Source organism: Choloepus didactylus, chromosome 10 (genome assembly GCF_015220235.1).
Source record: "Choloepus didactylus isolate mChoDid1 chromosome 10, mChoDid1.pri, whole genome shotgun sequence".
NCBI classification, from domain to species: Eukaryota; Metazoa; Chordata; class Mammalia; order Pilosa; family Megalonychidae; genus Choloepus; species Choloepus didactylus.
In genome coordinates, this window is record NC_051316.1 from 108272813 (window position 1) to 108288007 (window position 15195).

At 39.1% G+C, this 15195-nt stretch overlaps 2 protein-coding genes across 9 annotated transcripts in view; one reads left to right on the forward strand and one right to left on the reverse strand.

The window, feature by feature from the left end:
* The first annotated feature begins 6535 nt into the window (after nt 1–6535).
* TEX48 (testis expressed 48) lies at nt 6536–10271 on the forward strand. Its single transcript, XM_037850822.1, has 4 exons — nt 6536–6539; nt 6769–6891; nt 8876–9007; nt 10168–10271. Exons 1-4 carry the CDS (start codon nt 6536–6538, stop codon nt 10269–10271), a joined length of 363 nt encoding a protein of 120 aa, XP_037706750.1.
* The window catches only part of TMEM268 (transmembrane protein 268), a 52843-nt gene continuing 45190 nt past the window's right edge, over nt 7543–15195 (reverse strand). For 6 of the 8 annotated variants that reach the window (XM_037850680.1, XM_037850683.1, XM_037850684.1 and 3 more), the window contains 3 exons: nt 12024–12147; nt 9102–9234; nt 7543–7755 (listed from right to left, as the gene is read on the reverse strand). The gene's annotated coding sequence lies outside the window, so the exon portion shown is untranslated. The remainder of the gene's footprint in view (nt 7756–9101; nt 9235–12023; nt 12148–15195) is intronic. The other 2 variants (XM_037850685.1, XM_037850681.1) reach the window with 1 other exon arrangement.

Below are 15195 nucleotides of genomic sequence, written 5' to 3' on the forward strand. Positions count from 1 at the left end.
GATTTTTACAGGGAAATTCTTGAGTCCATTTGGAAAATAAGCATACTAATAGTAGTACATAATTATTGTCCTAGAGGGAGGCACTTGTGTAAATTCCATTTCTAAATGCTCAGAATATCCCTAGGGTGCAGTTCCTTTACAGTTTCTCCAGGATTATGTTGATCTACAGATGAGGCATGAACTGGTCATATTCTATGTTATCCTAGAAGTTTCCCCACCAGTGATAACTTAACATTATAAGAAATGCCTTTACTGTGATGAGTTATATCATAGAGGATTTTGGAAAACATCCATCTGAGTTTATCTGATTATATTGGTGGCCTTCTTGGTTTCACCGGATCTTATCTTTTGGATTTTACTACCTGATGATTCCTAGTATTTGTCCTCAGAGTTGGAGACCAAATTTTTGTGCATCTATGACAGAATCCTATAACTTGTTCCTGGAACTGTTTTTTGGCTCTATAAGATGTCTTTGCATGAGGATTTCAGTTAGTCACCTGTTTAGCATGATAATCTGCTATAATAGTCTTTCTAGTGTCTAAATCATCTCTTTTATTGTTGGTGTCTATCTTTATGATAGCTATTTATTTATATAGCATCAAGGCATCAAGCAATTTTTATATATATATAGTCAATTATTACAGGATACCTGAGTACTTGAAGAAACCTTCCCTTATTCCCGTAGTATGTCAATATCATGAATTATTCCAAATTCATATTGGCTATCACAATATTTTTTATTCTTTTATTCTTACCAATTTTAGTTGCTCTAGAAATGGCCACAAGTTCTGTGGAGCTGTCAGATATAAAAATGATCTTAACATAACATAATACAACATATTGTAATATAATATAACAAATGACTAATTTAGCCAAGGCTATAACTGCTGTGAGACAAGGAATATAAGCTTTGACCACTGGTCAAGGGACAGGCTACAGTAGATGCTGATCTGATGTGTACCATGTGGTCTTAGTACTCAATGACAGCTGAGGATTACAGTAATGAGAGGAAGGGTAGATAGAGTGGCAACCAGAGCAACCAGCAAATGTTGTTGTCTATATTTATAGACAATTCCCCTTGGTAATTTAGAGGAAGGACAGGGAAGTACTGGGTACTAAGGTCTCCTCCAAAAGGCACCACTGGACAGATTTTGGACTAATGTCCATCTGACCAGTAAGGAACACTAGCTCTTCCAATGGCCCTTCTGCTTGCATTAAATATTAGTGTCCTTATTCATAGTCTCCCAATTCTTAAAGAACGTTGGAACTTTTTGCCCTGTCTTTATTTCAGGAGCAGGTTATTTTATCCAGGAGGCCATAAGGTTATTTTGATGTCTAGCTAATTTGTTTTCTAGGTCCCTTTGAAAATGATCAGGAGATCTAAACTGACATTTATCTTTCCAACTTATTTTCTCTACATCCCTGATTTCAGGTCTGAGCCTTTTGCAAAAACAGAAGAAAAGGTTCCCTTTATGTAAGCTGTTGATCTGCCCCCAAATGGGTTCAAAAGTTTCCTACAGTCTATTTTAAGCCTCCTATTGATTCAATTTCATTTTTTGTTTGCAATTTTGCATCTTTGTCCAATATATCCTTAAGAGAAAGTCTTTGGAGATGGTTTTATAGGGTACATTTCCTATTTTTCTTAGTTTCTCAAATCCATTTTTTGAATTATGAATACATCGGTTATTTAAATCTCTCCTGGTATTTTCTACCTTGCTGCTTTTAAACATTTTTCACATCTGAAGGTCAACAGTTAAGTGAATTAATTGGTACAAATAACTATAGTCCAGGGCAATGAGTAACAGATTCCTGGTTTAAACAGAAACTTTCTGTCATTCTGAAGTCTGGGAAGATTTTAAATATTCTCAACTCAAATCTCACCCAGGGTTTAAATTCAAGCTCTCTAGAGCCACCTTCTATTACAGGAGTTTTAAGGAGCTATTGTGCAATGCGATTGTTCTTTTCTAGAGAACCACCCCCTGAGGAAAGTTGTTTGGGGAGTTCAAAGGAAGGAATAGATGGAGTGTGAGTGGGTGGTAAAGATAAAGCTGGGTGAAGAGAAAGTGAAATGCAAAGAAAGTAGGTTTTAGAAAGTTCTAGTGAGAGTAAAATCTTTCTTTTCCTTCTTTTTTTTCCCTAAGGCCAGAGCTTACCAATCAAAGAAGCCCTCTAGTGAATGTTTGCTATCTTTGTTTTCTGTCTTTTTCTAAAGTGCCTCTTATATCTCTTATTTTTTATGTCAAAATTTCCGCATAATGGCCACTGTAATTCTAAGTCTTATAGTGTAATTTTGCCATTTGTTAAGATAAAGACGTGGGAGTACACATAATGAGAGCATATATTCAAAGCAGGCATTTGCCCAAAAAAGGCAGCAACTTTAATGTAGATGAGACCATGACAAACAGGAAAGAGGACACTACAGTTGGTCAAAAGTTTGTCCTTACGCAGTGTCTCGATTTCCTCAGCCAAGCAAAGTCTACAAAGAGGCCTGGTGATCAACCACCTGGAAGCCACTGACCCCAGAATACAGGCTAAGTAAAGTGGTCTTCTTTCATGATTGAAGGGTGGAGTATGTGTTCATAAACGTTTTGAGCAGGACCCAAGACAAAGTTTTAGCAATTGCCTTTGCACAATTTGGTCACTGATCTAACAGACCTCCAGCCATTAGTAGTTCTCAGGGCTGCCTTGTGGCAGGAGCTTATCAGGCCTACGCTTTCCATTGTCCTCACTGTAGTGCAGGCTACCATCACCTCTCACCTGGACTACTCCTAAAACTTTCTCGCTGGCTTCCTTGCCTCCACCTAAAGCCAGGATATGTGGGTAAAATGCAAATCCCACCATATTGCTCCTCTGCCTCAAACCCTTCCGGGAATCCCAAGTCTATTGGTCCAACTCTTTTTGTGGTCACCAATGTCAATCTCTTCTGCTTTGTCTTCTCTTGGCCACATTCACTATCCTACAGCCATAAGAGATGCTGTGTAGGCAGTTCCCCTCAATGGCACTTTTACTAAGTAGGGCCTTTCTACAAACTGTTCCCTCCACCTGGGCTGGCTCACCTCACTCCTTCACTCATCAAACCTCAGGACTCAGCTCAGGGGTTACTTTCTTCAGAAATAACTCCTGGGCTGAGTTAGGGGTTCCCCCGTGTCTTCCCACGACATCTCTATAGCACGTTCCCCTATAGCACTGCCCACTATTTAATGCCTATCTTATGGTAAATGCTCAATGGGAATCAATTGTAGCAGAGAGACTGAAGAGATATTTGGTGAGTAAAATCAAAACACCAATGAATGTGAGAGAAACATTCCCCAAAATAGGGAACAAGAAGGTGGGTGGAGAAGGCACATAGTTCCAACCAGCAGTCAGAGAGCAACCCAAAATTAACGTGTGAGTGGCATATACCAGGTCCTACAGGCTGTGATGTACCTGGTACAAAAATTACCACCCAACCCTCAGTGCCGCCGAGTGCCTGCAAGACAAAACAGGAATAAATGCTAGTTCATTTATTCATTCAGCACTACTTATTGACAGCCTACACCAAACAGATGAAAATCCATGCTCCCATAGGATTTACGATCAAATGGGATAAAAGAGACTACAAACACAATAAGTAAATGAATTACATAGAGTGTTAGAAAATAACAAAAATAAGTGGGTGAAGGGATTAGGAAGTGCTGGGCAAGGCAAGGGGGTGAAATTTTAAATACAGTGGTCAGAGAAAGTCTAACTAGGAAAGGTAACATTTAAGCAATGACAAGGAATGACAGAATGAGCCATGTAGTTCTCCAAGAGAACAGAATTTCCAACAGAGGGTAAGTCAAACACAACTGAGGCAGTTGAAAGCTTAATATGTTTAAAAATCAGCAAAGAGAGCAGTGTGCATCAAATGGAATTAGAGGGGAGAGTAGCAGGAGATGAGGCTGAAAAGTTGGTACTGATGGCTGGTTGGGATGATGATTAAATCAAGAAGTATCTTAAGGCCCAGAAAAGAACTCTGGCTTTTCTTCCAAGGGATATGAGAAGCCACTGAAAGGATTTGGAAAAAAAAAGAAAACCGAGTCTTTTACATTTATCCCTATGTTTACCACTCCTGGTGCTCTTCATCGCTTTCTGAAGATACGAGTTTCAATCTGGTTTCATTTTCCTTTAACCTAAAGAATTTCCTTTAGCATCTTTTAGAGCAAGGGTCTGCTAGAGACAACTTCTCTCAGTTTTTGTTCATCTGAAAATGTCTTTATTTCACCTTAATTACTAAAGGATATTTTTACTGAAGGTGGAGTTATGGCTTTTTCAGGGTCTCTCTGTTTTTCTTTCTTTTTTTTTTCTTTCATCCTTTAAAAGGGTTACTTTATTGTCTTTCAGCTTGCATTGTTTTTGATACAAACTCAGCTGTCAGCCTCAGCAGATTTTTTTCCCCAATGTGTAAGGGGTCTTTTTTACCCTGATTGCTGTTAAGATTTTGTTCTTTTTCTTTAGTTTTTAGTCATTTGACCATGATGTACCTATGAGTTATTTTCTTTCTGTTTTTCCTGCTTGGTGTTCACTACATACTTGTGTGGATGTTTTTCCACCAAACGTGGAAAAAGTTCAGTCCTTAATTCTTCACATATTTTTGCTGCCCTTTCTTCCTTTTGAGACCCTTTTTACATCTCTGTTAGCTTGATAGTATCCTACAGGTCAATGCTACTCTGTTTGTTCTTTTTTTAACCTGTTTTCAATGTTTCACTTTAGATAATTTCTATTGATCTTTTTTCACATCCAGTGATCATTTTGTCTACTGTGTCCAGTCTTTTGTTAATCTTACTCAACAAATTTTTATTTCAGATATTGGTTTATTAGAACTAGGATTTCTATTTAGTTCTATTGCATAGTTCCATTTCTTTCTTGTATACTGCATCTCCTCATCCATTGTAAGTTTTATCCTGGAAATTTTGAGCAGGAGAGTGACATGATACATTTTAATAGGACTACCCCAGATTTTGTATTAAAAATTAAGGGGTCATGGCATTGTGGGATGGAGAACATCTTCTTGACCAAATGGAGGATGTGAAAGGAAATGAAATAAGCTTCAGTGGCAGAGAGATTCCAAAAGGAGCCAAGAGGTCACTCTGGTGGGCACTCTTACGCACAATATAGACAACCATTTTAGGTTCTAGTGAATTGGAGTAGCTATCAGTACATACCTGAAACTATCAAACTACAACCCAGAACACATGAATCTTGAAGACTATTGTATAAAAATGTAGCTTATGAGGGGTGACAATGGGATTGGGAAAGCCATAAGGACCACACTCCCCTTTGTATAGTTTATGGATGGATGAGTAGAAAAATGAGGGAAGGAAAAACAAACAAACGGCACCCAGTGTTCTTTTTTACTTGAATTGCTCTTTTTCACTTTAATTTTTATTCTTGTTATTTTTGTGTGTGTGGTAATGAAGGTGTCAGGGATTGATTTTGGTGATGAATGCACAACTATGTGGTGGTACTGTGAACAACTGAATGTACGCTTTGTTTTGTATGACTGCATGGTATGTGACTGTATCTCAATAAAATGAATAAAAAAAATTAAGGGGTCAGCATAAAACACTCACACACACACACACAGTGATGTCAGTTAGGAGGCTTTTGCAATAATTCAGGCAAGAGATGCTAGTGGCTTAGACCAGGGTATAGCAGTGGAAGAAGTGAGAAGAAAGTGCCCATGGGCAAGGCAACTCTCATAGTGAATTGGGTGTTTTGACGGACACTTGACTGGTACTATGATAAAAATTCCCTAAAACGGTGTTTTGCCGTAGGAAGGTGAGTGAGAATAGAAGTGTCCCAAGATATGGAAAAGTTGATCCACAAAGAAAGGAGTTTGGGACTAAGGAAAGATCTATAATTTCAGATCACCAGAACCAGAAGGATCCTTAGAGAGATTATCTGTCCTCACTTCCTCTTATTACTGATGAGGAGCCTGAGACATAGAGAACATCATGGAGTTACCAAAGGCCAAATAGCAAGTCAGTGGCCAAAGCAGGACTTAAAGCTACAAGACTTTACCATGTCCCCAAGGGACCTGGGTACCAGCTGGAATAATTTGAAGCCAATGAAGGAGAGGAGAAGGAAATAGAAGGAACATTGGCTGAACACTTATTGTGTACCTGGCACCACAGTGGTCATTTTTCATCTATTGAACACTTTACTTCTGCAAAGTAGGCACTGCTATTCCCATTTTCCACATGATAGAAGTGAGACTCAAGAAAATTAAGGAATTTGCTCAAGAGCATGCACCTAGAAAGGGAGTAGAATACAGATCTCTCTAAAACCTGAGCATGCTTGTGTGCACCTTTTCTTGATAAGCTGGGTCTTTACTATGTTTGGATCTTATCTGGAGAGTGAATGCAGGTAAAGGACTGGCATTTTTCAGCCACAGTCTCACGTTGATTTAGGAATCAGTCCTGCCCAGGGTACTGGGTTCAAATTCAAGATCAGCTGATTCAACAAGGCACCCCTGCGGGCAGAGCTGGCAGAGTAGAAGCATCAACTCCTTCCCATGGGTAAGAAAATTTTGCAGAGAGGAGGAAAAATGGCCTTAAAAGAAGACAACCCCCAGGCAGAAGGTCCTGGACCTGATGGCTATGGGGAGCTTCAGAAGGCTAGGGAAGGGGAGGGGTATAATACCCTGGGAGAGGGTGGTCCAATATGGCCCCCACCACAGCAAAATTGCCAATAGGCATCTGGGATTTGGATCCCAGGGTCCATGGCCTGTTCCTTTTCCTCCTACAGCAGCTCACCAAAACTTGGCCTCGAAGATCTTCTGTTTATGCTGCAGGAACTGTGAGGAGCCCCATGACATCAACGTCTCCAAGGTTCCCAGTCAAACCCAAGAGCATCAGCCATCACCCTGCAGTAGGTACCAGACAAGGACAACCTGAGTGGCCTCCCTAGACCACAGCTGGCTCATCTCCTCCTGCTGGGATACTCTCATATTTCCTTCACCTTTTGAGCAGTGATCCAACCTGAAGGAGGTAGAGGGGTGGGTACCCAAACCAATGAACAAAGAGAGCCTAAGGTCTTGCTGTTTAAAGTGTGGTCCATGGACCAGCGAAATCGGCATCACCGGGGAGCCTGTTAGAAACGCTCTCAGGCCGCATTCCAGACCTACTGAATCAGAACCTACATTTTAACAGGAACCCCAGGTAAATTTGAAGGTATATGAAAGTTTGAGAAGCACTTACCTAATGACCATAAAGATGGTGGTTTAGACCCCTGCCTTTGGGGCCAGACACGCTAGCTCGAATCTCAGCTCTGCCACAGAAGCTGCGCAAATCATTTAACCTCTCACTCTGAGCCTCAGTGTCCTTACCTGTAAAATGGGGATACTCAGAATATATTACTACTTTTCAGGATCATTGGGAGGATCGAATTGGGTAACATACATAAGCACCTAGCACAGGGCCTGCACAAAGTCGGCACTCAACAAATAGAAGCAATATGTGCATATTGGTCAGGATAGGATAGGCTCTGCTGTTAAAACAAAGTCTAAGCCTTGAAATCTGAACGGTTTGCAAAATAAAAGTTTATTTCTTGCTCATCTGAAGTCTAGTACAAAACAGCCATCCCTCTGTTATATTTTCCATTTTCTTTAGGCAGCACATCTGGAAACTGTAGCTTCCAAGGCTCCTTGTCAAGGGAAAAGAGGGGTTGAGAAGGAGCACTGGCATTCAGTTTATAATCTTCTTCTGATGATCCGGGATAGGAGGTTGTGGTGGTCTAAAGCAGCAATGTCAGACAGGAAAAAGGAGCATTACTGCCAAACTCAAGCAAAGTTAGGACGATTAGTCACGTGGGGGAGGAGCTGGTCAAGAATCTGGCACAGGCCCACTGAGAGATGAGGCAGTGCAATGGAAAAATCCACATGTGAGGATCTTTAAAATACTTCCCCTGAAAGTAATTTCTCAATTAAAAAAATCAACCTGAAAAATGCCCATCTTTTTTCCTAAGATAATAGTACTTATTGAGCCCCAATCACAATAGGGACATTGCTGTCTGTAATCAGATGAATTCCCTACTACCTCAGAGCCTACCTGCAAGGAGACTGATATTACATAGTCCTCACAGTAACTCTAAGTGGATATTATCATCATCATCATTTTGTAGGTATGAAAATAAGGCAGAGGGAGATTAAGCAGTTTGCTCAAGATTTGCAGCTAGTAAGTAGCAGAGCTATTTAGTACAGAACACAGCCCCATCTGTTGACAAAATCCTGTGCTTCTAGATTCCTAAGGCATATACATATATTAAAAACCTGAAATACAACAATGTTTATCACAACATTACTTATGGTAGTAAAAGATTGAAAACAGTCTAAACATCCAACAATGGAACATTGGTTAAATAAATCTTGAACTATCCATAAAATAGAATAATATGCAATCATCATTTCTTAAATTTTAGTGACAGGAGAAAAACGTTTATATTATAACGTATGTGAAAAACATAAATATATACATAATATATATAGTACGTGATGGACTATGTAAAAATATGCCTAGGAAAAGAGATGTTAACTATGATTTTATCTAGAGGGAGGTGTGTTTAGGGACATTTCCCTCTACTTTATACTTTTCAGTATTTCCTAAATTTTCTTTAATGGATATGCATTATATTTATAAACAAAGTAAACTTGATTTTTTTTAAAAAAAGTACATAGTTTTAATCCAGCACCTGCTTCTGGCGGGGAGCACTTGGAGGCTGGGAAGAGGTAGATTCGGGTACCCCGCCACCCTGTCTTGGCCATTTGCCTAAGTGCACTGTATCAGAGACGGCAAAATGCCTTCACTTCCATTATCTGAGCCTCCCCTACATGACAGCATGGGATTTTCATTGCCAGATTTGAAGCTTCAAAAGGATGAGCTGAACAGACAAAGTCCCAAGCACACCAAAGCAACTTCTTCCTTGCCTGCGGGAGAACCCCTGATCCATCCAGAGAAGAGGGGCTCTACCAGCAGCAGTGAGTTTGAGGGTAAGTCTTAAATGGGCATTGCCAGACTAACCAGGAACCCCTAGGGGAAGGGGCCTTGTCCTGAGGGCCAGACCCCACTGATATTTGAACTCACCTAAGTGGGATGACAGAATAGACAGGACGTCTCCATTAGGAAGCTGCAGCCACATTCTAGAGCACGCTGGGAGGTTCCAGGGTCTAAGTCAGACTTGGCTTCCAAGGTAGAAATTACAAGAGGAGGAACTGGTCTGGAGGGAGAGGATACACAACCATAGCTTTCCTTCTGAGCCCTTGGGCACTTGTTTCACATATGTATTTCATGTGATTGTGGACTTCGTGTTGACTTCAGCCTCTCGACAGCAAGCTCCAGGAGGACAGGACTCACATCAGTTTTGTTCACTGTTGTTCCCGCAAAGCCCAGCCACGCTTATGGCATGTAAACAGTGCCAGTCAACGCTTGTGGCATCAGCATAGGTCAGCTAGGGAAGAGATGCCTCTGGGCCAGAGAAGGGTCATGCCCGCTCCAGAACAGTGGCACAGTCCGGGAAGAAAGAATCGTAATCACATTGCTGGGCACCAGCTCTGAGCCGGGATGGTCTCACGTAGCTCACAACCAACCCACGAGCCTGGATGGCTGAGGGCTAATGATCACCCAGTCCCGTCTTTTGAGAGCTCTTAATAGCTAAACCCTCCTTGCAAACAAAGTCTAATATCTGAAAAAGATCAAATGGGGCCTGTTCTGCTTGAATCAAGGTGGGGTGCGGGCAGCCCCACTGGCTCATCTGCCTCCTTTCTTTCCTTCCCACCCATCTCAGGGCTCCATGGTTAAAAGTCCATCCTCTCATTGTACAGAGAAGGCTGAGGCCCCAAAGAGCAGAAGGGACTTTCTAGAAGTCAGTCAGGGAGTGATGTTCATGTCAAAGCCAGGCTGGGCCCAAGTGTCCTACTTTCCATGCCACGGCCCCTTGCGAGACACGCTAGCATCACCAACATAGCGCCACGTAAAATCCACTGCCAGAAACTCTCCCTGTCACCAAGGGCTCCCGAGTCCCTGGCTGGGCCACCTTGTCTCAGTGTTTGAGAGTCTGAGGAATGATCCGAGACGGGTACAACCGGGGCAGTTCATCCAGACCCAATTAAAAGTCCTTTATAAGGACATTTTTTTTCCTTCATTCTTTCAGATCTGAATGATCAAGCTTCCCAGACAGGTTTTCACAAGAGAAACCTAAACCGCTACTCCCAGAATCAGTGGCCGTTCCAGCCGTGCCTCATTGGGAGGCCCTGACCGTTCTAGAGTGTGGTCATCACCCACACAGGCTGCTAAGGCTGCGCGGCTGCTGGAGCGTCTCCTAGAGCAAGAGGGCGGTGAACAGGAGTCATGAAGACAGATTCAGAAACTCCCCTGGAGGAGAAGACGTCTGAGCCATCCCTGTGCCACCAGTGAAAGTCACCAGCTCCTGGCAAGGCCCCCGCAGGAGCAGCTGCCCCCAATTAAAGTCCTCGGTCACATCACAGGGCTGTGTCCCTCCTCTTTTCCCCTGCCCCCTTACCAGGAAGTAGCTCTTACAAGTTATGTAGTTTTATCGTTTTTAAATATATTGCCACACCTAACTAACCTAATAAATTTTTTAACCTTTAGGATAGCTGGTTTTTTGGGGGGGGTGGGGGCTGGGGTGGTGAGAAGGGGTGTGGAGAGTAACTTTTCATTTTGAGATAATTTCAAACTTACAAAAAAGTTGCAAGAATAGTACAGAGATCTCCTGTTTACCTTTTACCCAGATTCAGCCATTGTTTACATTTCCCCGTTTACTTTACCACTTCTTCTCTATCTCTCCCTAACTTTTTTTCTGAACCATTTGGGATTGAATTGCACACATCATTCCCCTCTACCCCTAAATACTTCAGTGTATATATACTAAGAACAAAGATAATTCTCCAACATAACTGCAGTACCGTTATCCAAAGGAAGAAAATTAACATTGATAGAGTACTATTCAAATGTCTTCAATTGTTCTGGAAATGTCTTCTATGACTACTTTTTTGCCCAGCCAGGATCCAGACCACAATCAGGAATTACCTGTAGTTGTCCTGTCTAAATCTTTAGTTTCCTTTAATCTGGAACAGTTCTTTGTCTTTCCTGAGCTCCACATTACTGAAGACTACAGGCACAATTGTTTTATAGTAAGTCCCTCAATTGGGTTTGTGTGATGTTTTCTTATGATTAAATACAAGGAACACCGAAGAAGTGATATTGTGTTCTTCGTGCATCCCATCAGGAGGCAGAGTATGTAGATTGGTCTTGTTACTGGTGATGTTAACTTAACTTGGTTAAGGAGGTGTCTGCTGCCAGGTTTCTCCACTGCAAGTTACTATTTTTTCCTTTGTAATTAATAAGTAATTTGTGGTACTATTTTTCCCTTTGTAATTAAATAATTGCAGGGGGGAGGACTTTCAGATTCTGTGACTATCAAACTTTCACCCACTGGTTTAAACATCCATGAATGATTCTTGCCAGAACCAATAGTTACTATGCTGTTTGTCAAACCGTGATTTTACTAACTCCATCATTCCTTCTATGTTCATTAGTTAGTGGTAAGGAAAAACTTTCCTTCTTCCCCTTTATCTATTTGCTTATGTTTGTTTATATGAGTTTAGATTCATGCAATCCTTATTTTATTAAGTTGGCTATACTCTTTTACTATCACTATTTATTTTGATGCCTAAATTGTCCCTGATTTGACCAATGGGAGCCTCTTGTGTTCTTTCAGCTCTTATTTTTTGGCACACCAGATGTTCTAGAACCATGTTTTCCTTATCTCAATTCTGGAATGAACCATTTCTTCAAGGAGCATTGGTTCCTTTTAGTGAAGAAGAATATTTAGAAAACAGTATCTGGGCACTAGATGTGCTCTTTGCTACTTTTAGGCCTTTTCAGTGGGCAGAACTAGGAAATGCACACACACATTCACACAACATACATATATGTCTATATATAGACGATGGAGAGAGAACAAAAACCAGTAGTTGATACTGATACCTCTAATGCCAATCTAACACCACAGGACTTAGGCTAATTTTTCTCCTTTTCATATTTGTAATTCCTTTTTTCATGAATGATCTGGATCCCATTATCCTCAACATATGTAGTCATTTGCTCAATCCTGAAATACACAGAAATCAGTTTCAGAATAGTTGCAGCTCTTTTTGTCCATTGTCTAAATATCTGTAGCCAAATATCACCTTCAAAAATTACTTGAATTACTTTTTTCTTGTTAACCCCTTCAACATGGTTATATTATTCCCTTGAAAAACAGGTTCATTTGTTTCTGTTTATATTTATATTTAATTTCAGGATTTTTTTTACCTATACTTGTTGATTTAGTTGTTTTATGTTTTTTTGTGTTTTTGTTTGTTTTTGTTGTTGTTGTTGTTGTTGTTTGTTGTTTGAGTATATAAAACATTAACCTGGTTCCAAAAGTCACAACTATAACAAAAAGGTACAGGCAAAAAAATGACTCCCTCTCTAACCCTCCACCTACATCCTGTAGGCAACCAATTAAATTATATTGGTTTCTGGTTTATCCTTTCTCTGTTTCTTTTGGCAAAAAATAAGCAAATGCATAAATATTTCCTTTTCTTTCTTACATAAAAGGTAGCATACTATAGAAATGTAACCACTTGCTCTTTTTGACTTGACAGTATAACCTGGATATCACTTCCTATGAATTCACAGAGATCTTCATTCTTTTTTGCATTGTATTGTCCTGCACTGTGCAGCTGTTATTCAAACATTCTCCTATAAATAGGCCTTAAAATTATTCTCAATATTTTGCAATTACAGACAATGCTGCAAAGAATAACTTTGCACACATATTTCTATGTTAGGGTTTTGTACTTTTAGGGTTGATTCCTAGAGGTGGAATTTTGCGTCAAATAGTAAAAACATATGTAGTTTTGTTAGATGTTGCCAAATTCCCCTCTGTGAGGGTTGTACTAATTTGCATTCCCATCAGTGATCTATGAGAAAACCTTTTTCCCCACACCCTCAGTAACTTTTTAACTTCTGCCAATTTGATAGGTGGGAAATGGTATCTCATTTTGGTTTTAACTTCCATTTATCTTCCTACGAGTGAAGATTAACAACTTTTCATATGGTTAAGTGCCATTGTTATGTGTTGTTATGGATGATTCTCTATTTATGTCTTCTGCAAATTTTTCTATTGTTTGGGTTTGTTTTTTGTTTGTTTGTTTGTTTGTTTTCTATTGTCCCTTAATTTTTATAGCAGAGATATTAGCCCTTATATGAGTTCAAAATTCAAATACTTATTCTAGTTGTCATTTTTCTTTTGATTTTGCTTATGGTATTTTGGGCCTTAAGTCAAATTTATTAATCTTTTATTGCATGTGGATTTTGTGTCATGGTTATAAAGGATTTCTCTACATTAAGTTTATAGAGGAATTCATCCATATTTCCTTGCATGTTCATATGGTTTTATTTTTTACATTTAGATTTCTGCTTCATTTGCTAGTTATTACTATGTATGTGTGAGGTAGGGATCTAACTTTATCTTTTTTCCAAATGATTATCTAGTCATTCCAGCAGATTATTAAAACGACCATCTTTGGCCCAGTCATTTGAGATGACAGCTTTATCATACACTGAATTGTCATATTTATTTGAGTCTCTTTCTGAACTTTCTGTTCTTTTCCACTAGTCAGTCTGTCTGTTCATCTGCCAGTACCACCCTGTTTTATTCTTGAAGGCTTATTTTTTTTACATAAATGTTAGTATCAACTTGTCTAGCTCCATAAAAAAATCTTCATGGGATTTTCATTATAATTTTGCTAAATTTATAAATTAACTTAGGGAGAGCTGACAGCTCTGTGATGTTGATTCTTCCTATCCAGAAACAAAGGATATCTTTCCATGTGTTCTAGTCTATTTTTTTTTTTTCAGGACTACTTTTAAATGTTCTTCATATAAATTTTGCACATTTATTGATAAATTTATTCCTAAGAATTTAATCTTTCTTGTTGCTATTGTAAATGGTGTTTTCGCGATCATCATCCCTGTAACTAGGTATTGTTTGTGTATGTTAAAACTAATGAGCTCAGTGTGTTAATTTTATGTCCTGGTAGCTTTCTGAATTCTTTTATTGTTTAAGCTAGTTTTGTCACTGAACTGACTCCTATGGTTAATCAGGAATACTATTATATCGCTTGCAAATAAAGATAGTTTAGCTTCTTTTTATAATTCTTATGTCTATAATTGACTTACCTTGTCTAATTTCAATGTTTAATACAGCCAGTACAATGTTAAATAGTGATGAAGATAGTGGATATCACTGCTTTGTTCCTGATCTTAAAGGAAATACCTCTAGTGCTTGTCCATTAAGTAAGAAGCTGATTTTGGAACTAAGATATATAGATTCAGACATAAATGTAGATGACATACATATAGATGTAGATGTAGATAAAGGTACAGCTACAGACATAGATCTTATCATGTTAAAAGAGCAATCAATTCCATTTTCTTTCCTTCTTTCTTTTCTTTCTTAATGGTTTTGTCACGAAAGGGTGCTAAATTTCATCAAAAGCTTTTTCAGCATCTATCGGGGAAAAATCATATAATTTCTCTTCTCAAATTGAACAAAACTTCCATTCCAGAAATAAATTCCACCTGAGCATAGTATATTATTTTCATAATGTAGTATTTTTGCAGGAATATTTATAAGTAATATTGCTCTGTGATCTTCTTTTTCATATTATCTTTATCAGACTTTGTTATCAGTATGAAATATTGGCTTTGTAAAAAGAACCTGGAACTTTTCTTAACAATGCTCTACAACAATTTATGTAGCTTTGGGACCACCTGGTCTTTGAAAGTTTGGTAGAATTCCCCTATGAAACCATCTGATCCTGTTGCCTTTTGTGGGGAGAGGAGTTCCTTGATAACTTACTCTATTTTTTTTCTGTGGAAATTGGTCTCTTTAAAGTTTTTATCTCTAATGTGGTCAATTTGACAAACTATTTTCCTAGGAAATTATTCTCTACATCTATTTTTTTTTTCAAATTTATTTGCATAGAGATACGTAAAGTACTCTCAAGATTTTTGCAGTTTCTTTTGTTTCAATGATTATTTTCCCCTTGTCCTTTCTAATTACGTGTGTGTGTGTGTGTGTGTGTGTGTGTGTGTGCTTTCTCTCTCT

Bases quoted from the DNA above. Each gene is read 5' to 3' on its own strand.
- TEX48 (XM_037850822.1), top strand. The intron at 6,892-8,875 runs GTAGGTACCAGA...TTTCATTGCCAG, and splicing joins GCATCAGCCATCACCCTGCA to ATTTGAAGCTTCAAAAGGAT. The intron at 9,008-10,167 runs GTAAGTCTTAAA...TCATTCTTTCAG, and splicing joins CAGCAGCAGTGAGTTTGAGG to ATCTGAATGATCAAGCTTCC.